Raw genomic sequence first — 22,947 nt, forward strand, 5'->3', positions numbered from 1 at the left:
AAACAATGTGGTAAACAATGGCAACTCATGAGTGTCTAGAAAAGTAGGGTTAAAGACATAATCGGTTTCCATTGTCGGTACAATTTCTTGGGGTAACTTGGTGGAGTCATCAAAAAGTTGATCTGATCTTGTCATTATAGAAAAGGCCAAGGCTTTAAGCCAATTGTTACCTGTTTTTGGAAAACTTCAAAGGAAAATATCTGAAGATTCTGCCTTGAACACCTCTGATAAAAATGTAATTCCTTCTAGGAGGATAAAAGGAAACTAAAAACAATGGTATTGGCAGAGTTCATAAGGAGGATAGGGAGTTTCTCGTTTAGGGAGGGTTGATATTATCTCTTTGTATTTTATGATTATTTCCTTGAAATTTCCTAATCCATAATTGGCAGTTAAGCGACTAGCTTTGGAATGGGAAAATGATTTCATTTTCTGGAATGGGCGAAATGGAAGTATCTAAAATTAGAACCTGATATTTTAGGAGACAGCTTCTCCATTTATATAGAGGAAGAATTTGTGTAAATTGCAATTTGCAATTGACGTTCAAGTCCCATCCACAACTTTAATAACACAAGATTATTTCTGATAATTTATCAGATTTGAAATGGTAAACAGAAAAATGATTGTATGTAAGTCTTGTCATAATAGAAGGGATTTACCTTTAATTAATCGATACAAAATTTTGCTGAAGCTCAATTACACGGAAAAAATGACTATGGATCTAAGTATACAATTCAATGCACCAATTATGCACAAAGGTAGAAGGAATTGTTGAAATGTGTATGGTTTTAAAAATAGAAAAGAAAGAGTAGTATCATGATACAGATTAGAAAGTCAAGCAGTAGAAGTAGCAATGTACATTAGAAGTCAATGTCCATCTAACAGTGGCAATTTTTTTTTACATAATTTAAATATAAGCCTAGTATTCAAAATCAATTTAATTCTCATCCTAGTCCGGCATTACATGTTTAATTCTCAAAAGTTATTCAAACTAATATAAATAATTTGAATCATAATCAAGATTGTGCAAGAATAATTTTGACGGATTTTGAATCTTTGTGCGTTTAGGTTCCTTTTTAGTTATGTTGCTCTTCACTTGGTAAAAATCATTGAGAAGATCATCTAAGCCGATTACCTTTTTCCCATAGTATACAAAGTTGAAATAAAAAGAAAATATAAAAGTCTTACCGATTGCCTCATGAGTCAACTCTTATTGCACTTCCAACTACTTTGGTTACAAATTTTAACTGGACAACCCATCTCTTGATTTCCTAATGTGATTTAGAAAGTAAACGGTGGCAACTTTTGGTGGTAACAACGTTACAAACAGATTATGAAGTGTTGGTAATCTTTTTTTAATTAAATAGGATATTTAATTGAATAGAAATGGTCTCTTGATTTTGAAATGCGAAGGAACACGTTTGAAAAGTTATTTTTGCTATTATGAAGGACCACAACCGGCCTTCAATTCAAGGCATCGTTTTTTTTTTAAAAAAAAATAATAAATAGTTCTATTCTAATGGCCAGATAATTTTTTAAAAAAATTAGTTACTAATAAAAAGACACAACTATTTAGAAAAGGCACAATATATATTAATATTTTTAAATAATATTCTAATTATAAGTATAAATATAAATATATATTATTAGAAGGGTAATTTGGTAATTTAACTTTTTAACTGTGGACTTCCCACTTTTAATATAGTATAGATAGATAAAATGTCTTCTTATTTCAACCTTCCGTATCTTTTTACGTGATAGGTCCATATGCTAATGCCAACTACATGCTTAATTATGGGAGGTTTTATTGAAGCCTAAATAATTAATCGTTCTAATTTATGTGAACATGTTTGACTGGGCATAGAGTTTAAGAAAAAATGAAGGCTTTTGGAATTTGTGATCCTAAACAAGTCAAAAAGGGGCCACGAGTATTTATGTGGTTATAAAAGTTTCTCATTAATGGTAGAATGGTAAGTCTATGCTAGATTATTTTCAAATTTTAAAAGGGGTCATTCTAATTGGAACGAACTAAAAAGGAAATAGATTCACGTAAAATGGAACGGAGGAAGTATATAATTGTGCAATAGTGTTCACGAAACAGATTGGCAAGGACCCATGTGAACCTCCCATAATTGAGCACATTAGCATATAGAAGCTGTCTATATCACGTAAAAAGATATGAAAATATTACGTTTGGCTTTAACTAAAATCAATTATACAGTAGCTGCTTAATTAATGAATATAAAATAGAAGAAAAAATTCAATAGAGGATCACCTTTTATCTTTCCGACTTTAAATTAAGTGGTAATCCAGATCGAAATATCAGTTCGCAGCAGCAAAAACTATCGACCAACCTTAATTGCTCCGGGCGTCCATTTTACTTGGACACTTGCAAAAGCTGGTTTTTTGTGCAGTAATACTCGAGAACCAATCTAAATGGAATACAAACGAAAATAGGAGTAAGAGACGGGCAGATCTACCTTAGCCCAAACGGTATCATGTGAAATTGCTTGCAACGCTGGCTTTATGGTAAAAAAAGTAAGACACTTGCCCCATTTTTTAGCAATATTATTGAGTGTTTTTAGTAGGAAAGATAATTTTATTACATGATGAATAAACCATCAAATCAGAATAATTATTATGGGATGTATGAATAGTTGTAAATTTTTTACACTCTTTCTTATTTTACCCAAGTCACAAGCTTTCTTTTCCCTCCTCTCGTATGATTATATACTTTCTCTTTTATTTCTTTCTTATTTTTTTTTCTCCAAGAGTTTAAAAGTTCAATTCAAAAGTTTTTGTGGTAAATATTTGAGATTATTAGATGACGAGAATTTAAAAAAATAATGTCATAACCTTGAATATTTCTTAAGATATAATAGTAACTCTAATATTGATGAATTAAACTTATTTTTAAAATTAAAGTGTTATGGAAAATAATAAGCAGAAAATAACTCGACATAAGCATTTTTCTTTTATGTCTTACAGAGAAGCTATCTTGGAAAATCTACCTTCCTCAAAAAATTTGTTATTATGTGAGATATTTAACTCTTACAGCGAGTTGACTGAATATTTAGCGTAACCACATTTCACAATTTCATGATAAAGAATTGAAAATCAAAACAATATGTCCCAAATATAGTATTTTATTGCAAACCAGTACTAAACTGCACACACCAATGACACAAGAGAATCAAAGAAGAAAAATTAAGGAAATACAGAAACGATAATACCAAAAGCAATCTTCTTAATTCACTACTCCCTTAATCTTTTGCATTGTTCTTGCACTCATTTGTTGAAACAGGGATCCATGTAAAGCCCAAAGATTGGAATTTTTCGTGCGTTATGTGGTCAACTGATTTTGCCATATCCTCAGTCAAAAGATTCTTCCAATCTCCTATTTCTCCTTTTCGAAAAAACGCACTGTTCTTGACTCTAAAAGTATTTGGGTGAATCCAGCCGCTCTTATTCACCTCTAAATTGCTCAAACTTTCAAAATGACAGCGTGCCACTATTTTTTCAGCTACCCCTTGATTCTCTTCCTCTGTAGAGAATGGTTTACCCATGAATTCCGCCAATTTCTTTACATAGCACAACGTGTTGCTCTTCAAGTCTTCATACTTTAAGAAGAACACTCTCTCTGGTCTATCTACACTACTTGCTATCCAGTAATCCAAAACATGGTTCCAGTACGGTCCACATGACGATTTGCCTTCACAAAACCACTTGAATTCCTGTTCGAATGGAACAACCTCTGCTTTGAATGCATCGGCGCTTTCTTTAACCTTTTGCATGTAATGCCACCAAGAAACAAAAGTGTCTTTTGGTTCCCTACATATGTAAATGATTTTGCAATCAGATTCTAATATAGATGGTGGTAAGCAAGTATAAGGGAGATGTGTAGCCAACAACGGGAACTCTGTTTCTACTAAAGTAGGATTCGTGAAACTGTCAACTTCAACAGTCGGCACGCACTCGTGGGGTTGCTTGGTTAGCAAAGGATTTGTGGAATCATCATCAGAAAAACGATCTCTGGTTATAATGGAAAAGGTCAAGGCTTTAAGCCAAGTGGTACCTGTTTTTGGATAACTGCAGAGGAAAATATCAGAGGGTTGAGCCTTGAAGTTTTCTTGCATGGATAAAGTTTGTCTTAAGTAGCGAAAAGGGAACCAGAAGCCTTTATATTGATAGTGATCACGACAAGGATAGAGGGTTTCTCGTTTGGTAAGGGTTGATATTATCTCTTCGAATTTCATGCTCATCATTTTCTCGGAATTTTCTGATCCATAATTGGCTGATAAGCGACTAGCTTTGGAAGAGAAAGAGGAGCTCATTTTTTGGTCAAAGAAGTAATTCAAGAATTTAAAACTTTGATCCTGATTGTAGACAACTTCTCCATTGACATATATATACTAGAAGAGATTTTTCATAAATTGCAAATAAGCCCTATTTCATTTGAGTTTTAAGGTAAGCTGAATCAATTTACCTTTTTGGCATTTGAACTCTGTTTCTAATTTATTGGCGAAAAAAAGGGTTGGTTGCTAGGTTACTGCTCCAATAATATGTAGTTGACTATCATTTAAATACACTCTTGTGATTCAGCAGGCATTTAAATATCATTCTAGAATATGTATATTAGGTATATTGACAATCTCTCAAAATCGATCTGAATGGATTAAAATAGTTTTTATTGAAGCTAAATAATAATCTAAACAATTAATTAATATAGAGACTTACACTTATTTAATAGTGATAAGGAAACACATTGGCAAGGGCCCATGTGAAGAGTCTATTACTCAAATGCTCGCTCAACTATCTCAAATTATATGCTAAAGTCACTTTTGTTTCATTTGTAACAACAAAGTCACTTAAGTATGCTTATAGCACTGAGAAAGTCATTCAACTAGATTTTTCAAATTTTTATTGTCAAATGCCTATTTTATCCTCTAAATTATCAGTTTTTTTTAACTTTTTAGATATTATAATTTTTTCTCTTTTTAATCTACATTGTGGACTTAACTATAGAATAAATATATTTATTTATAAAATAAAAATTGATACATTAGTTTTTAGCTCATATAATGACGGAATAATAATATAATTAATTTTCAAGAATATATAATGTATATTATAAAAATGCCTTTATTTAAATTATTATATTTTACAACCTTTATTTTATTTTATTTTATTCTCAATTGTGTAAATAAGTTTTTGAATTTTTTTTAATATTAAAATTATTATTACGGACAAATTATTCTAAATAATTTTTTTGCTATGCTCATTATTTTGATATTCAAGCATTATATATGCTTAAATATTTTTCATTTTTTTAATTTATAAATAAAATTTATTATTCTATAGGTTCCATAATGTAAATTAAAAAGGGGAAATCATAATATTAAAAAATTTAAAAAATAAATAAAAAGAAGATAAATGTTTATAATTTAGAGAGTAAAATAGGTATTTGGCAATCCAAAATTTAAAAATCTAGTTGAATGACCTTCTGAGTGCTATAGACATAATTAAGTGTCTTTGTTGTTACAAACGAAAGAAAAATGACTCTAATAGATAATTTGGGATAGTTGAGTGACCATTTGAATAATGGACTCCTCATGTGAACCTCCCATAGTTGAACATGTAGTTGACATTAGCATATAGAAACTGTCTTTATCACGTAAAAAGATATGAAAGTACTACACTTAGCTTTAATTAAAATCAATTATACAGTAGTTGCTTAATTTATGAATATAGAGTAGAAGTGGAGGCGTAAGCAACGATTTTTATAAGCGGTGTCGAGATTTATAAAAGAACGAGAATAATAACTTTAATTATCATACAAAAAATAGGCTCTGTTGGTTTTGTTGAGTTTTAAGCTAGAAAAGGTTCCGAATTCAATTTTACTTTATCCCGAATTCAATTTTACTTTATCACAATTTTTAACTACAAGACTCTCTCAAATATTTACAAAAAACTGTATTAGTTGAGGTTCAAACCTTTGACCTCTTATAAAAAAATCAAGTACATAACCAACACGCCAAGAGACAATTTGTGATGACCCAAAAGGTCATCACTTGTTTTTAAAATGAATTCTTCGTTCCGACTCGATTTGCCTGCGCAGCCCGGGCGCGTAGCCGGAAAGCTATTATATGAAAATCTGTGAAAAATGATGAATTTTAACTGTAAAATGGATTTAAGTTGACTTCGGTCAATATTTTGGGTAAACGGATCCGAACTCGTGATATGACGGTTCCGAGGGTCCGTAGGAAAATATGGGACTTGGGCGTATGCCTGGAATCGAATTCCGAGGTCCCAAGCCCGAGAAATGAATTTTTAAAGAAAATTATTTTCTGAAATTATTTCTGAGTTTTGAAAATAAAATGTGCTTAAAACTCGATGGTATCGGGCCCGTATTTTAGTTCCGGAGCCGGTACAGGTCTTATATGTAATTTAAGATAAGTCTATGAAATTTGGTAAGAAACAGAAGTCGTTTGAGGTGATTTGGACCCGTAGTTGTGAAAATTCATACTTTGAAGGTTTTGAGATTTTTCTTAGATTTCTATGCTAAATTCGTTGTTTAAAAGGTTATTTTGGCAATTTAATCGCATGGATAAGTTCATATGATGTTTTTGAGTTGGTATGCATGTTTGGTTTGAAGCCCCGAGGGCTCGGGTGAGTTTCGGATAGGTTTCAAAAAGTTTTGAACTTGGAAAAAGTTGCAGGTTTTTGCTGCTCTCAGTGCACAGAGGTTTTGTGTTTCACGTTCGCGTGGTCCCACTCGCAAACGCATAAGGCAAATTTCTCAAGTGTCAATTTGTTCTTCGCGAACGCAGAGCTTGGGATGCGAACGCGAGGCTGTGGGGGGAGTACCCTTCGCGAACGCGTCCAGGCACTCGCGAACACGTAGGCTAATGGCCTGGGCAGGGGGAAGGGAATCTTGTGCTACGCGAACGCGGCCACTGGCCCGCGAACGCGAAGGCTCTAGGAGATGAAGCTCCGCGAACGCGAGCCGACGAACGCAAACGTGAAGGTCACCTAAGCCTGACACATCGCGAACACGATGAAGGCCTGTCCAGTGATTTTAAAACAGAAGCCAAAACGGGACTTAACCAAAATTTCATAACTTCTTCTTCCAAACTCCAAATTGGGCGATTTTTGAAAGAGAACATCACTACAAATCCATAGGTATGTGATAGACTCATTTTCTTCAATTTCCATTAACACGCATTAGATTTCTAGGCCTAAATCATGGTCCTAAGGGTAGAAAATTAGGGATTTGGGTAGAGTTAGGGCTTCTTGCATAATTAGGATTTAGACCTCATTTTGGGGTTGGATTTCGGAACTAAATACATATTCGGGCTTGTGGGTGAATGGGTGATCGGGTTTTGGTCCGAACCTCGTATTTTGACCAAGCGGACCCGGGGTCGATTTTTGACTTTTTGGGAAGAATGATGGGAATTCTACAATTGAGCATTGGAATTGGATTGTTTAGCGTTTATTGATGTTGTTAAATCAATTTGGACTAGATACGAGTTGTTTGGAGGCGAATTCTAAAGGAAAAGCGGTGTTTGAGGCTTGAGTTGGCCGTGGAAGTTCGAGGTAAGTGTTTGGTCTAACCTTAGCTTGAGGGATTAGGAGTTGAGTCCTAATTTCTATATGTTACTTGTTGAGTACGACGTATAGGCATGATGACGAGTATTTATACGTTGGTGTCAAGCATGATCGTGAGTGTTAAATTGATATTGTTGTGTTCCGAATAAATACTATGAATGCCTAAGTTGTTGATTCTCTGAGTTGGACAAGGATTATGATTATCCTCGTGGAAATTACTTATGATTGAATATTGGTGCTAGTTGAGGTATTTAGATGTTGGAACAAGTTTGGTTATAGTTGATTTTCCCTTGCCGGATGTACTTACTTATACCGTCGATTCCTTGCCGGGATAGTGTTGTTTCTTTATTGGTCCCTTGTCGGGACTTTTGTTGTGATTGGTGTTGAACTTTATATGTAGATCGGGTTGCATGCCGCAACAATATTATATTTGGATCGGGTTGCACGCCGCAACAATATTATATTTGGATTGGTTTGCACGCCACAACAATATTATATTTGGATCAGGTTACACGCTGCAACAGTATTATATTTGGATTGGGTTGCACGTTGCAACAATAATATAATTAAATCGGGTTGCACACCGCAACAGTGATAAATGATATGGATCGGGTGGCACGCCGCAACAGAGTTATTAACTTTTGGGAACGGGTTGCACGCCGCAACAATTGATAATACGAAGTGTTCATAGATTGGTTACAAGTTCCTTATTGTTTTGCTGTAAATTCTAAATTGTTCTTATGCTTTTTCTCTTAATTTACTGTTGGTACTGATATTCCCCCGCAGCATGTACCCCCTCCCATCTTTACTTGTTTATTCTTGTTTTATTTTCCGTTGCATATTATATAACCGCACAGGTTTATTTGGTAGTCTAGTCCTAGCCTCGTCACTACTTCGCCGGGGTTAGGCCAGGCACTTACCAGCACATGAGGTCGGTTGTGTTGATACTACACTCTGCACTATGTGCAGATTCTAGAGCGCAACTTTTGGACTGTAGCATTGGGTAGCTGCCTTCAGTCCAGTTAAAGATCCCGAGGTAGTCCTGCAGGCGTCCGTAGGCCTGGCGTTCTCTTCTATCTTTATGTGTATTCTGTTTTCATTTGCTTCCGAGACAGATTTTACTTTCTTTTCAGACATTTGTATGTAGTATTCATAGACAGTCCGTGATATTGTGACACCGGATTTCGGGTAAAGATATATGTTGGCATTACCGTACTATTTATGGTTAATTTACCAGCTTAAGTCTTCCGCTTGTATCTATTCATCGTTAATATTTCACTATTAATCACATGTTAGTTTAAATTGTTAAAAAGGCTAAATAAAAGAGTTAGGGATTCATTATTACGTGGCTTGCCTAGCTTTCACGAGTAAGCGCCATCACGACTCCCGAGGATGGAAAATCTGGGTCGTGACAAGTTGGTATCAGAGCTCTAGGTTACATAGGTCTCATAATTCACGGACAAGCTTAGTAGAGTCTGAGGGATCGGCACGAAGACATTTGTATTTATCCCCCAGAGGCTACAGAGCTAGGAAAAACTTCACATTTATTCTTTCTTGTCGTGCGATTTGGTTTCTCAATGCTAATTGAATTTCTATTATGTTCTTTTGCAGATGGCGAGAACACGCACTTCCTTATCCACCGATCAGTAGCCCGAGACCCCAGCAGCAGCTCCCATGAGGGGCAGAAGGAGAGGCCGAGGTAGGGGCAGAGCTCAGCCCAGAGCAGTAACACCAGCGGCGGAGCCTCAGGTTGACTTTGATGATGAGGTTCCAGCCCAGACAGTTCTGGTGGGCCCATCTCAGGTCCTAGAGGGGTTTATTGCTAGCCCAGTACTCCAGGATGCTCTGGTCCGTCTAGTGGGCCTTATGGAGAGTGTCACCCAGGCAGGCTTGCTTCCTCAGGTTGGAGGAGGAGCCCATACTCTAGCTACTCGCACTCCGGAGCAGATGGCTCCCCAGTTTCAAACTCCAACAGCTCATCCAGTTGGAGCAGTTTAGCCGGGTGTGGTAGCCCAGACCGACGATGAAGCAGCTATGTTCGTCGATGCTTTGTGGAGGTTGGACATGTTCACCAAGCTCTTCACTACTACTTTCAGCGGTGCATCTTCTGAGGATCCCCAAGATTATCTAGACAGCTGTCATGAGGTTCTCAGGAACATGGGGATAGTGAAGACCAATGGGGTCGATTTTGCTACTTTTCGCTTGTCTGGATCCGCCAAGACTTGATGGAGAGATTATTGCTTGGCTAGACCAAACAGATCACCAGCCTTGACTTGGGAGCAGTTTACCCAGCTATTTATGGAGAAGTTTCTCCCTATTACTCAGAGAGAGATCTATTAGAGGCAATTTGAGCGTCTCCAGTAGGGTTCTATGACTGTTACTCAGTATGAGACCAGATTCATCGACTTGGCCCATCATGCTCTTATCATACTTCCTACTGAGAGAGAGAAAGAGAGAGAGAGAGAGAGAGGGTGAGGAGGTTCATTGAGGGACTTATCCAGCCTATTCGACTTTAGATGGCCAAGGAGACTGGGAGTGAGATATCTTTCTAGGAGGTGGCCAATGTGGCCAGGAGAGTTGAGATGGTTCTATCGCAGGGGGGTTGGTCAAGGGTCTGACAAGAGGCCTCGTCATTCAGGCTGATTCAGTGGTACCTTGTCTAGAGGCAGAGATTTGTATGGTAGAGGCCATCCGCCTAGGCCTTTTCAGTCAGCCCTTTAGGTTTCTCTCGGTGCTTCAGGTGGCTATGGCTCTCATATGCAGTATTCTGATCAGCACCCCTATAGTGCACCACCAGCTCCTATCAGTGCACTGCCACTCCAGAGTTTTCAGGGTGGTCATTCAGCTCGCCCGGGTCAGTCTCAGGTTTCTCAACCGCAACATTCAGGTGGATGTTTTGAGTGTGTTGAGTATAGTCGTATACGAAGGGCTTGTCTGAGATTGGTGGGTACTCAATCGCAGTAGTAGGGTTCCCGTGCTATGGTTCAGGCACCAGGTGTTCCGCCGCCCGCTCTGCCAGCTAGGGGTGGGGGTAAAGGTGCTAGAGGTGGAGGTAGAGGTAGAGGTGTTAGAGGTGGAGATCAGACCGCTAGAGGTAGAGACCAGCCGGCTGCAGGCCATCCCAGAGATGTCGTTCAGGGTGGTAAGGCCCAGCCCCGATGTTATGCTCTACCAGCCAGGCCTGAGGCTGAGGCTTCCGATGCAGTTATCACATGTACTATTCTGGTTCGTGGCAGAGATGCTTCAGTTTTATTTGATCCAGGGTCTACCTACTCCTATGTGTCATCTTATTTTGCACCGTATCTGGCCATGCCTAATGATTTCTTAAGTTCCCATGTATATGTGTCTACACCGGTGGGTGATTCTATTGTGGTAGATCGAGTCCATTGTTCTTGTATAGTGGTGATTGAGGGTCTTTAGACTCGTGTAGATTTGTTGCTTCTGGACATGGTTGATTTTGATGTCATGCTAGGGATGGACTGGTTATCACCTTACCACGCTATCTTGGACTGTCATGCCAAGACTGTGACCTTAGCCTTGTCGGCTTACCTCGTTTAGAGTGGAGGGGGACTTCTGGTCATTCTACCCGTAATGTTATCTCTTATGTGAAGGCTCGGCGTATGGTCGAGAAGGGGTGTTTGGCCTATTTGGCATATGTTCGTAATTTTAGTGCCGATGTTCCTTCTATTGATTATGTGCCTGTTGTTCGTGAGATCCATGAGGTATTCCCCTCAGACCTGCCGGGTATGCCACCCGACAGGTATATTGACTTTTGCATTGATTTGGCTCCGGGCACTCAGCCCATTTTTATCCCGCCGTATCGTATGCCCCCGCCTAAGTTGAAAGAGTTGAAGGAGCAGTTGTAATACTTGCTTGAAAAAGGTTTCATTAGACCTAGTGTTTTGCCTTGGGGTGCGTCGGTGTTGTTTGTTAATAAGAAGGACGGATCGATGAGAATATGTATTGATTACCAGCAGTTGAACAAGGTTACAATCAAGAATAAGTATCTGTTGCTGAGGATTGATGATTTGTTTGATCAGCTTCAGGGTGTCAAGATATTTTAGAAGATTGGCTTGAGATCTGGCTACCATCAGTTGAGGATTAGGGCATCCTATGTCTCTAAGACAGCTTTCCGCACTTGGTACGGGCATTATGAGTTCTTGGTAATGTCCATTCAGGTTGACAAATGCTCCAGCAGCTTTTATGGATTTGATGAACCGAGTGTTCAGGCCTTACTTGGATTCGTTAGTGATAGTCTTCATTGATGATATTTTGATCTATTCCTGCAGCTGGGAAGAGCACGAGCAACATCTTAGAGTGGTTCTTCAGACTCTGAGGGATAGTCAGTTGTATGCTAAGTTATCGAAGTGTAAGTTCTGGTTGAGTTCAGTTGCATTCATGGGTCATGTTGTATCGGCAGAGGGTATTCAGGTTGATCCGAAGAAGATTGAGGCAGTCAAGAACTGGCCTAGACCAGCGTCAGTTACAGAGATCTGGAGTTTCTTGGGATTGGCAGGCTATTATTGCCTGTTTGTGAAGGGGTTTCCGTCCATTGCAGCCCCGATGACCAGGTTGACCCAGAAGGGTGCCTAGTTCAGGTGGTTAGACGACTTGAGGCGAGTTTCAAAAGCTCAATATAGCTTTGACTACGGTACCGGTGTTAGTTTTGCCCACAGGTTCAGGGTCGTATATAGTTTATTGTGATGCATCTTGTATTGGACTTGGTGCGGTGTTGATGCAGGATGGCAAGTCATTGCCTATGCTTCACGACAGTTGAAGATTCATGAGAAGAACTATACGGTTCATGATTTGGAGTTAGCAGCCATTATTCACGCATTGAATATTTGGAGGCATTATCTGTATGGCGTGGCATGTGAGTTGTTCACGGATCATAAGAGTCTGCAGTACTTGTTCAAGCAGAAGGGCTTGAATTTGAGGTAGAGAAGGTGGTTGGAGCTGTTAAAGGACTATTATATCACCATCTTATATCATCCGAAAAAGGCCAATGTGGTGGACGATGCTTTGAGTAAGAAGTCAGTCAGTATGGGCAATCTTGCTTATATTCCGGTCGGTGAGAGGCCGCTTGCTATTGATGTTCAGGCTTTGGCCAATCAGTTCGTGAGGTTGGATGTTTCTGAGCCTAGTCGTGTGTTAGCTTGCACGGTCGCTCGTTCTTCTTTATTGGACCGTATCCGTGATCAGCAGTATGATGATCCCCATTTGTGTGTACTTTGAGACATGGTGCAGCACTGAGGTGCCAAGTAGGTTAACTTAGGTGATGATGGAGTTTTTGTTGATACCCAATTTTTCCCTATATATTTTTCAATATGCAAAATACCTTCAAAATAGCATATATATGCATATATAAGCATGTCCAAATGTTTTATTAGTTCTTCATAATTTTTAAAGGTTTTTAAATCAATTTATTTCCCCTTTTATCCGTAAAACCCCAATAATCCAAGATCATTATTTTGGTAATTCATTTATTTGACTTTTATATTTATGCTAAAATATAGCTAAGGTAATTTTTTCATATTTTTACAAATTTATTTAGTATTTTTTAAAAGCTAAATTACATGTAATTGCAATATTAGCCTCTTTTAAGATTTAATCGAGTTTATATTCATAAAATCAAGTCCTATTTTTTAAAATTGTTAATTATATGTTATAAATCATTTTAGGGATTTTAATTTATTTTCAGAAATTAATTTACTATTTTTTATAAAATGAATAGGGAAAAATGGCTATTTAAAATCTAGCCAGATTGGCTTTCAATTTCAGCCTAAATTGAGCCCCTAATCAGACCCAACTTCCCAGCCCAATTGCAACTCAAACCCGACCCCTAACCCAATTAAATGACCCAACCCGGATTCCCACCTAACCCCTTTAATCCTAGCTGTTGATCATTAAGATCAACGACCACTATCCGCCCTTCCATAATTAAACCCATACGACCCCTTACCCTACCTCATTCTTCACCAAACACCGCCCTTGAATTCCATTTCCCTCTCAATTCTCTCTGAAACCCTCATGAACCCTAGTCGCCGCCATCTAATCCCACCCTAATCCACCCTAAACCCTGCCTAATCCATGGCCTCCCATGATCATTCGAGACATGCATCAGCCTCCTATGGCTCCTGGGTGTTTGTTGCTGTGGTTTCATGGCCAAGCCTCGAAGGGATCAGGTCCAGTCCTTGCTCGACTTCAATTTAGGGCCTTTCTCCGGCCATCCATGACCTTTCTCCGTCCATTCATGGCCTATCAAAGCAGATCCTTGACTTTCCTGGTTAGATCGAAAACTTTAAAAGTCCTTCTCACATTTTCTAGGTTTTCTGAAACCCTAATCTTTAAGATCTTTCAGCTTTTTTCAGATCTACTTTAGATCTGTACTTGCTATGAGTTTCTTAAGTGTTTTCTCGAAGGTTCTTCAACATTTCTTTCAAAATGACTCTTCATTTTCTCCGATTAGGGTTTCTCTTAACCTCTCTTTTAAAAATCTCTTTTCTGATTCTTGATGTTGTTTTATGATTTTACTATGTTCAAACAACTTGCTATGCTTTCTTTCTACTTGAGTCAGCATGTTAAAACCCTAGTTCCCTTTTTGTCTCATCCAAATTCTGAAACTGCATGTTTAAATGGGTACTTGTTCGATTAAGTTCTTCGTTCTTGCTTGACTTATTTGATTCCGAGTTTTACCTCGATTATGTAAAAAGGACCAAGGAGGATCCTATCCTAAAGGAGAAGGAGGAGGAGTAGGAGCTAGCTTTAGGGGCGGAATCGAATGATTACGAGATAAACAATGAGACAAAGGAGAGCACTTAGACAATTCACTTTGAGTACAGGGAAGTCTGCTGGTAGGAATTCCTCAGGGCGTATTACGGTTTTTCACCGAGGGGGTGGATCGAAGCGATTGCAGCGAAGAATTGATCTGAAACGCCCTAGGTCTTTTGGTTTGAGACTGCTTGTTTGAATGTATACTTGACTCGATTAAATGTTCCTTGTTTCAGACTCTCTTTTCTTTTGTGTGACTTATCTGATTCTGAGTTTCACTATCTTTTTAACTCGACTATTGGTGAAACCCTAATTTCTTAAAAGGTTTTCCTCACTTGATACTGTGAGACCTTTATTTGGTTTCTAATTCTCTTTACCTGTTGCTGCGTTTTCTTCATTGTTGATTCTATGTGATTACTTGACATACTTGACTACCGTGCTTCGAATATCTTTCTTACTACTGAATCCTAGCTTATTTCTGCTACTATTGTATGTTGTTTCTTTTGCCAATGTGCTTGGCCTCGTATGCCTGATGCTTTTGTTCACTCTATTTATATACTGAAGTGCGGAATCGTGTTTATTCCTTGATTGATCTTGATCTGGTGACTGATTGCAAAAGCTTTTCTTTTGTGACCCCTAATTTCACTTGCCTGTTTAAAATTTATTGATTCCTTTCCCTTTACCCTAATGTTTTACCTTGTTGAATCTTTTCCAAAATAAGCATATCTTTGTACTTAGACTTGATTGTTTACCTCATGGTTTTACTGCTCCTTTTATGGCAATAATCAATCTGCCCCCAAACTGATTTTCTTTCCTTAATTAGACCTGCTGCTACTCGTTATACGATGATTCCTTAATTAAAGGGAATCACTTGGGGTAATTGATTCTGACTCATGATTGTTTCTATGTTTGTGTTAAGACTTTACCTATTACCTTATTCTTCACCAATTTTCAAAACTATAAATACCCACCCTCTTTTATTTCAAAGACACGAACAATCTGAGTTCAGAACACACACTTCACTCAAAACTCTCTCTTTTCTCTACTTCTACTTATGCTACTACTTTGTCTAGCCAGCTGAAAGCCAAGGCTAGGTTGTGGAAATTTGCTTAGCTTTCCTTTCCGCACTTTGCTTCTTACTGGTATGTCCTGGTTAATTTTCAACATCAACAACAATATGTTTTCTGTAATTGTTTCAACTTCTCTCATGTTTGTCTACTTCTGCTTATGTTTCTGTAATCAAGTTACATTACTAGCATGTTGAAATGTGTTCCCTTTCCCTTTTAAATTAATGCTCTCCTATGTGTATGAATCTCAAAACCCACATCCCCTCTTTGTGTTTGTGTTCTCTGGCTGGTTTGTGGGCATGCCAACATCATCTATTGTTGTGCATGACCAAACCTGACTCTTTCTGGGGTCATATGCTTCATGCAATGTATTCCTAAAACCCCTGAATTTGTGCAACTACTGATTCTATGTAGTTTAAGTTTTACTACTACTGTTTTCAAATTACACTTACCCCTTACTATCCTCAACCCATGTTTAAATAAATCTCTGTTTTTGCACTTCCACTATACTCTTAGAACCTAGGTTCTGCCCCTCTTGTGTGATCCTTGCCTTGGGACCCTTGAGCTCCCTCTGAACTTGGACACATAAGGGCTGGCCCTTCCACACTGCACTCATCTCTATCTGGTTATGCAAACCTGGGTGTAAGCACTACCCGGGGTCCCTTAAGACCCTTAGGGAACTTTGACACACTCAGGCCTGAGAAAGACTATGAGAACATTGGCATTTGAGGTGGTTTATACCATAACTTAGAGAGGAAGTCAGAATCAGGCTTCCTATGGTTGTAACTTCTTATTTTGCTTTTCTGGTGTAATTCATTCATTTTTGGTCTGTAATGATTTGTAACAAATATTGGGGTTGGCTAGTGAAAAGGGATGGGGTAATTATGCATGTTTTAGCTATTAGGAGGGTAGATACCATGCATATAGGATCTATTTTTTTAAATTTTGCATGCTTTAATTCTACACTTAGATAACATGCCTATAGGATCTATTTTTAAATTCTACATGCTTTAATTCTACACTTAGATAATATGCCTATAGGATATGTTTAATAAACTCTGCATGTTTTACTTCCACACTTAGATAACATACCTATAGGATCTGTTTAATAAATTCTGCATGCTCAATTAGATACCATGCCTATAGGACCAAAATCAACTTTTAATATGTAGATACCATGTCTATAGGAATTAAAATCAACAATAATAAAGAGCATGTCTATAGGATCTAAATGGCTATAATTAGTCATCATGTCTATAAAATTAAAATCAGTTTGACTCGTACTGTTCTGAATCAGTTTAAACAACCTACTCCTTTTGTTAATACAATTTAGATATCATGCCTATAGGATCCCAAATCACCCGTTTAAAATTAACTACTTTACTGTATTCCTAATCAGTAATAGACATCATGCTTATAGGACATCACCCATACACACTTAGGCAAGCCTTAGGTAATAATGGTAAAACTAAATCCGCCTTTATTTAATTAGCAACTGCTACAACCAGCAGACAGGCCTGATTCGGACTTCTTATCTGAGTTATGTAATAAATTGGTCTGCTTCAACAATTAAAACACCCATGCCTTAGTACTTTAAATTCTCTCCCTAAATGTGTTTAAGTCATGCTATTTATATGCTTTTCTTAAGGAGGTATATATGAGCCTCTTAGTTGTTTATATGTTTCCCCTAATATGCAGTCCTATGTGTTTTGAATGTCGCCTTAGTCTTTTACCTTTAAAAAACTCAAGAGTCAACCTAAAATCCTCCCTCTTATAGGAATAGTAGTCCTAAATTCCTCCGGGACTGATAGAAATGGGACGGGTAGTAGCATGCAATAGAGGTCGAGTCCAATCTACGCTTTAATACCTTAACGGGGTGGGAAGGGTAGATATGGATATGATGACCGGTGCGCTAATACCACGTGTATCCTCTCTTCTGAGGAGTGTCACACCGTGTATCGCATTGATGTGATCCATATTATAAATAAACCTAGGACCCCCCCTCCTTTTATATTCTCAAGTATTTGTAGAACTATAACTCATTTTCAAAATTCGCCTTTTAATTGTTTTCAAACTCTTATGTGTTCAAACTTAAATCCCCTACTTATCTATCTAATAATTGTACAAAATCACAAAACTATTTGGCTGGGAACCACACTAGTGGATCCTGAGGGGTGCTTAACACCTTCCCCTTAGGATAATTTTAAGCCCTTACCCTATCTTTGGTTATTAAGCAAACTTAGAAATGAACCATATAGGTGTCCTAATGCACCTTAAATCATTAGGTGGTTACTCTTCAAATGAAAAACCCAGTTCCCAAAAGGAATGAGTTGTCATATACCCAAAATGTCATAAACCCGATTTTTTTATGCGAAGAGGGAAAAAGGGGGGCACGACAGTTTTGAGATTGCAGGGTCGAGTTTGTGTGCCTAATATGGATGGATTTCGAGAGTTGATTTTAGAGGAGGCCCATAGCTCCCGGTACTCTATTCATCTGGGTGCCGCTAAGATGTATCAGGATTTGCGGCAACATTATTGGTAGAGGAGAATGAAGAAGGATATCGTTGCATATGTGGCTCGGTGTTTAAATTGTTAGTAGGTTAAGTACGAACATCAGAGGTCGGGTGGTTTGTTCCAGAAGATTGAGATTCTTGAGTGGAAGTGGGAGAGGATCACTATGGACTTTGTTGTTGGACTCCCACGGACTCCGAGGAAGTTCAATGTAGTATGTGTTATTGTTGATAGGCTGACCAAGTCAGCACATTTCATTCCTATGGCAGTCTCCTATTCTTCCGAGAGGTTAGCTAAGATCTATATCCGGGAGATTGTTTGTCTTCATGGTGTGCCCATGTCTATCATTTCGGATCGAGGTACGTAGTTTACCTCACATTTTTGGAGAGCAGTTCAGCGAGAGTTGGGCACACGGGTTGAGTTGAGCATAGAATTTCATCCTCAGACGGATGGGCAGTCCGAGCGGACTATTCAGATTTTGGAGGATATGCTCCGGGCTTGTGTCATTGACTTTGGAGGCTTGTGGGATCAGTTTTTGCCTTTAGTAGAGTTTGCCTACAACAACAACTATCAATCGAGTATCCAGATGGCTCCTTATAAGGCTTTGTATGGTAGGCGATGTCGGTCACCGGTTAGATGGTTTGAGCTGGGGGAGGCTCGATTGTTGGGTACGGATCTGGTTCAGGATGCCTTGGACAAGGTCATGATTATTTAGGACAGGCTTCGTACAGCTCAGTCCAGGCAAAAGAGTTATGTCGACCGTAATGTTTGAGATTTGGCATTTATGGTCGGTGAGCGAGTATTGCTTCGGGTGTCGCCTATGAAAGGCATGATGAGATTTGGAAAAAAGGGCAAGCTTAGCCCTAGGTTCATTGGCCCGTTTGAGATTCTTGATCGAGTGGGAGAGGTGGCTTACAGAATTGCGTTGCCGCCAAGATTATCAGCCGTGCATCTATTGTTTCATGTGTCCATGCTTCGAAAATATCACGGCGATCCTGCCCACATGTTAGATTTCAGCACTGTCCAATTGGACAAGGACTTGTCTTATGAGGAGGAACCGGTAACTATTCTAGACCGGCAGGTTTGTCAGTTGAGATCGAAGAGTTTTCCTTATGTTCGTTCTCAGTAGAGAGGTCAGCCTACTGAGGCATCGACCTAGGAGTCTGAGTCTGACATGCGGGGACGTTATCCCCATCTTTTCCCCGACACAGGTACTTCCTTCTTATGTCCGTTCGAGGACGAACAGTTATTTTAGAGGTGGAGAATATGATGACCCAAAAGGTCATCACTTGTTTTTAAAATGAATTCTACATTTTGAGGCCTTAAAGACCTCTTTCGGCATTATCTCGATTTGCGTGCACAGTTCGGACGCGTAGCCGGAAAGCTATTATGTGAAAATCTATGAAAAATGATGAATTTTTACTGTAAAATGGATTTAAGATGACTTCGGTCAACATTTTGGGTAAACGGACATGGACCCGTGATTTGACGGTCCCGGAGGGTCCGTAGGAAAATATGGAACTTGGGTGTATGCCCAGAATCGAATTCCGAGGTCCCAAGCCCGAGAAATGAATTTTTAAAGAAAATTATTTTCTGAAATTATTTCTAAGTTTTGGAAATGAAATGTGTTTAAAACTCAATGGTATCGGGCCCGTATTTTGGTTCCAAATCCCGGTACAGGTTTTATATATGATTTAAGATAAGTCTGTAAAATTTGGTAAGAAACGAAAGTCGTTCGAGGTGATTCGGACCCGTAGTTGTGAAAATTCATACTTTGAAGTTTTTGAGATTTTTCTTAGATTTCTATGCTAACTTAGTTGTTTAAGAGGTTATTTTGGCGATTTGATCGCACAGATAAGTTCATATGACGTTTTTGAGTTAGTATGCATGTTTTGTTTGGAGCCTGAGGGCTCGGGTGAGTTTCAGATGGATTTCGGAAAGTTTTGGACTTGGAAAAAGTTGCCGGTTTTTGCTGCTCTTAGTGCACAGAGGTTTTGTGCTTCGCGTTCGCGTAGTCCCACTCGGGAACGCGTAAGGCAAATTTCTCATGTGTCAATTTTTTCTTCGCGAACACGGAGATTGGGACACGAACGCGAGGCTGTGGGGGGAGTACCATTCGCGAATGCGTCCAAGCACTCGCGAACACGTAGGATAATGGCCTGGGCAGGGGAAGGGAATCTTGTGCTACGCGAACGCGACCATTGGCCCGCGAACGCAAAGGCTCTAGGAGCTGAAGCTCCGCGAACGCGAGCCGACGAACGTGAACACAAAGGTCAGCTAAGCCTAACTCATCGCGAACGTGACAGGCCTATCGCGAACGCGATGAAGGCCTGTCCAGTGATTTTAAAATAGAAGCCAAAATGGGACTTAACCAAAATTTCATAACTTCTTCTTCCAAACTCCAAATTGGGTGATTTTTGAAAGAAAACTTCACTAAATATCCATAGGTATGTAATCTTAGACTCATTTTCTTCAATTTTCATTAACACTAAGGATGTACTGTGGGCCGGTATGGGCCCGGGACCGGCTCAGCACCGCGGTCCAAATGGGCCGGTTCAAGTGGGCCTGGTCTTAAGTGGTTCAAAAGCCCGTGACGGGCCGGTTCAACACAAATAGTCCGTGAGCCCGGTACTGGCAGGCGGGCCTGGGCCGGTTCAACCAGGCCCAACGGGCCAAACGAGCCCCAACGACTATTTTTTTTAAAAAAAAATTAAAATGCCCAACGGCTAGATTTTAAAATCCGACCGTTGGGCTTCAAAATTGGTCCGTTATGCACTTTAAAAAATAGTCATTTGGCCCCCAAACTTTGCTTTAACCCCAAACTTTTTATAATTACACTTTTTCCCAATTCTCAACAATAAATACCCCCCCCCCCCATTCTTTCATTTTTACTCATAAATTCATCATTCTCTCTCAATCTCTCTCTAAATACCCCCATTATATGGCATTTTCTTTGAAAATTTTTTTTGGTTGTAAGGGTAAGGGGAAATCTAAAATTGGTGAATCTAGTAGCCAAGCTACTACTCTTCCCCCGGCTCCCCGACCCAGACCTGTTACCTGTCCTCCTCCACCTATTATTCTTGATAGTGATAACCCTTGTTTTCAATTTTCCAATAGTCAATTTTGCTATGATGTTGCACCGGGTCAACAATTAAATGAAGAAGTTATGAATGCTCTTTATCCTAATGAAACTATCTTTGAAAATGATGAGGAAAATGATGATTTAGATGAAACACAACCGGATTTAGATGATACACCTATTAGTCCTGTTAATAACCCAACTGATGCCCCGCTTGACCCTCCTGTAGTAACCCCTATTTTTAATAGACAACCTTCTAAACGGCCTAAAACATCTCTTGTTTGACATTTTTTTACTCAACTAAGAGAACAAAATAAGGCTAAGTGTAAAACTTGTGGGTCTCAACTAGTTCATAAATTTACAAGAGACCGTAGCGGTACGGGTAGTTTGACTAGACACATATTGAAACACCCTAGAGATAAAGCTAGATTTTTACAAATGAAAGCTGCGCAAAAGGGGACAAGTGTAGATAGTACGGTTAACCCTAGTACAGGTTCAAATCTAGTTCAATCGGGAATTAACACTGTTATCGGTGGCATTTTATATTATGATCTAAATAAAGATCGTGAAGAATTGACAAAAATGGTTACTGTTATGTGCTTACCCTATAGTTTTCCTTCTAACCATCATTTTGTGCATTATATTAGAAGAGTTTTTAATCCTACTTATAAAGGATGGCCTCGCGCAACCGTAAAGAGCGATATTTATAAATATAAACATGAATATAAACAATATTTGCGCTATTTATTTACTCATATAGATTGTCGTATTACTATTACTACTGATATTGATAGAAGTGGTAATGACTGTGATTATCTAACTGTTACAAGTCATTGGATAGATGAGGAGTGGGTAATGGAAAAGCGCATTATTGCTTATAGAATAATTAATTCACGCCACACAGGTAAGTTTATTGCTAACACAGTTGCAGATATTTGTAGATATCTTTGCATTAGAGATAAAATTATGTCGGTTTCAATGGATAATGCTTCTAGTAACACTAATGCTATAGGCTTGCTTACAACTACACTAAATCCTGCATTTAGTAATATTTTTCATGTTAGATGTATTTGTCATATTTACCATTTAATCGTCGGTGCTGGTATGAAAGTTTTAAATGTAGAAATTGAAAAGGTTAAAATGGCTCTTAATTGGCTTTTTTATTCAAACCGTAGAAGTAGACTTAGAGACTATTTTTAAAAATGTGATAAATTTGGCCTTAGAGAAAGATAGGTTCCTAAACCTTGTCCGACTAGATGGAATTACATGTATGAAAGTTTAGTTGTTGCATATGAATATAGGAACCCAATAAGCGCAACGTATAATGCTCGTGTAGGTGATGGTGATGATGATGATGATGAGCACCTTACAAATCAAGATTGGAGTAATGTTAAAATGCTTGTAGACTTTTTAGAACAATTTCATATTGCTACAAATGAATTATCTGGCCAATATTATCCTACTATTTCTAACTGTTTAGTTTATATTGCAGCACTTGTAGATTTATTTACTCAATTTTCAGAGGGTGGAGTAATTTATCAAGAAGCTATTAATTCTATGAAAGCTAAGTTTAAAAAATATTGTTTTCCTATCCCTCCTATTTTTGGTGTTGCTGCATTGTTAAATCCTACAATGAAATTAGGAGGTCCTCACTTTTGGTATTCAAAAATTTATAACGCTTTATCACTTTCAGCTGAGGAATTTGCTACACTTGGAGATGCAAAAGCCTCAATTAAATTAGCTTCGTCTAGTTCGCAAGCATTTAAGAGAACTGCGGGCCTAAAAGCCCTTAGTTCTTGGACGAAGTTCAGGGGCTCTCAAGGTGATAATTTTGATGATAGTTCACAACTAAATGAGCTTTAAGTTTATTTGTCGCAGGGTCTTGAATCAGAGAATCCCGACGGCTCCTTCGAC

At 38.5% G+C, this 22,947-nt stretch overlaps 1 protein-coding gene across 1 annotated transcript; it reads right to left on the reverse strand.

Moving 5' to 3' along the window:
• Nucleotides 1-3,133: 3,133 nt before the first annotated feature.
• On the reverse strand, nucleotides 3,134-4,427 carry LOC107775088 (flavonol sulfotransferase-like). Its single transcript, XM_016594768.2, has one exon. It carries the CDS (start codon nucleotides 4,329-4,331, stop codon nucleotides 3,261-3,263), a length of 1,071 nt encoding a protein of 356 aa, XP_016450254.2. The 5' UTR covers nucleotides 4,332-4,427; the 3' UTR covers nucleotides 3,134-3,260.
• Nucleotides 4,428-22,947: the final 18,520 nt, after the last annotated feature.

This window comes from Nicotiana tabacum, chromosome 7 (assembly GCF_000715075.1).
Source record: "Nicotiana tabacum cultivar K326 chromosome 7, ASM71507v2, whole genome shotgun sequence".
Lineage (NCBI taxonomy): Eukaryota > Viridiplantae > Streptophyta > Magnoliopsida > Solanales > Solanaceae > Nicotiana > Nicotiana tabacum.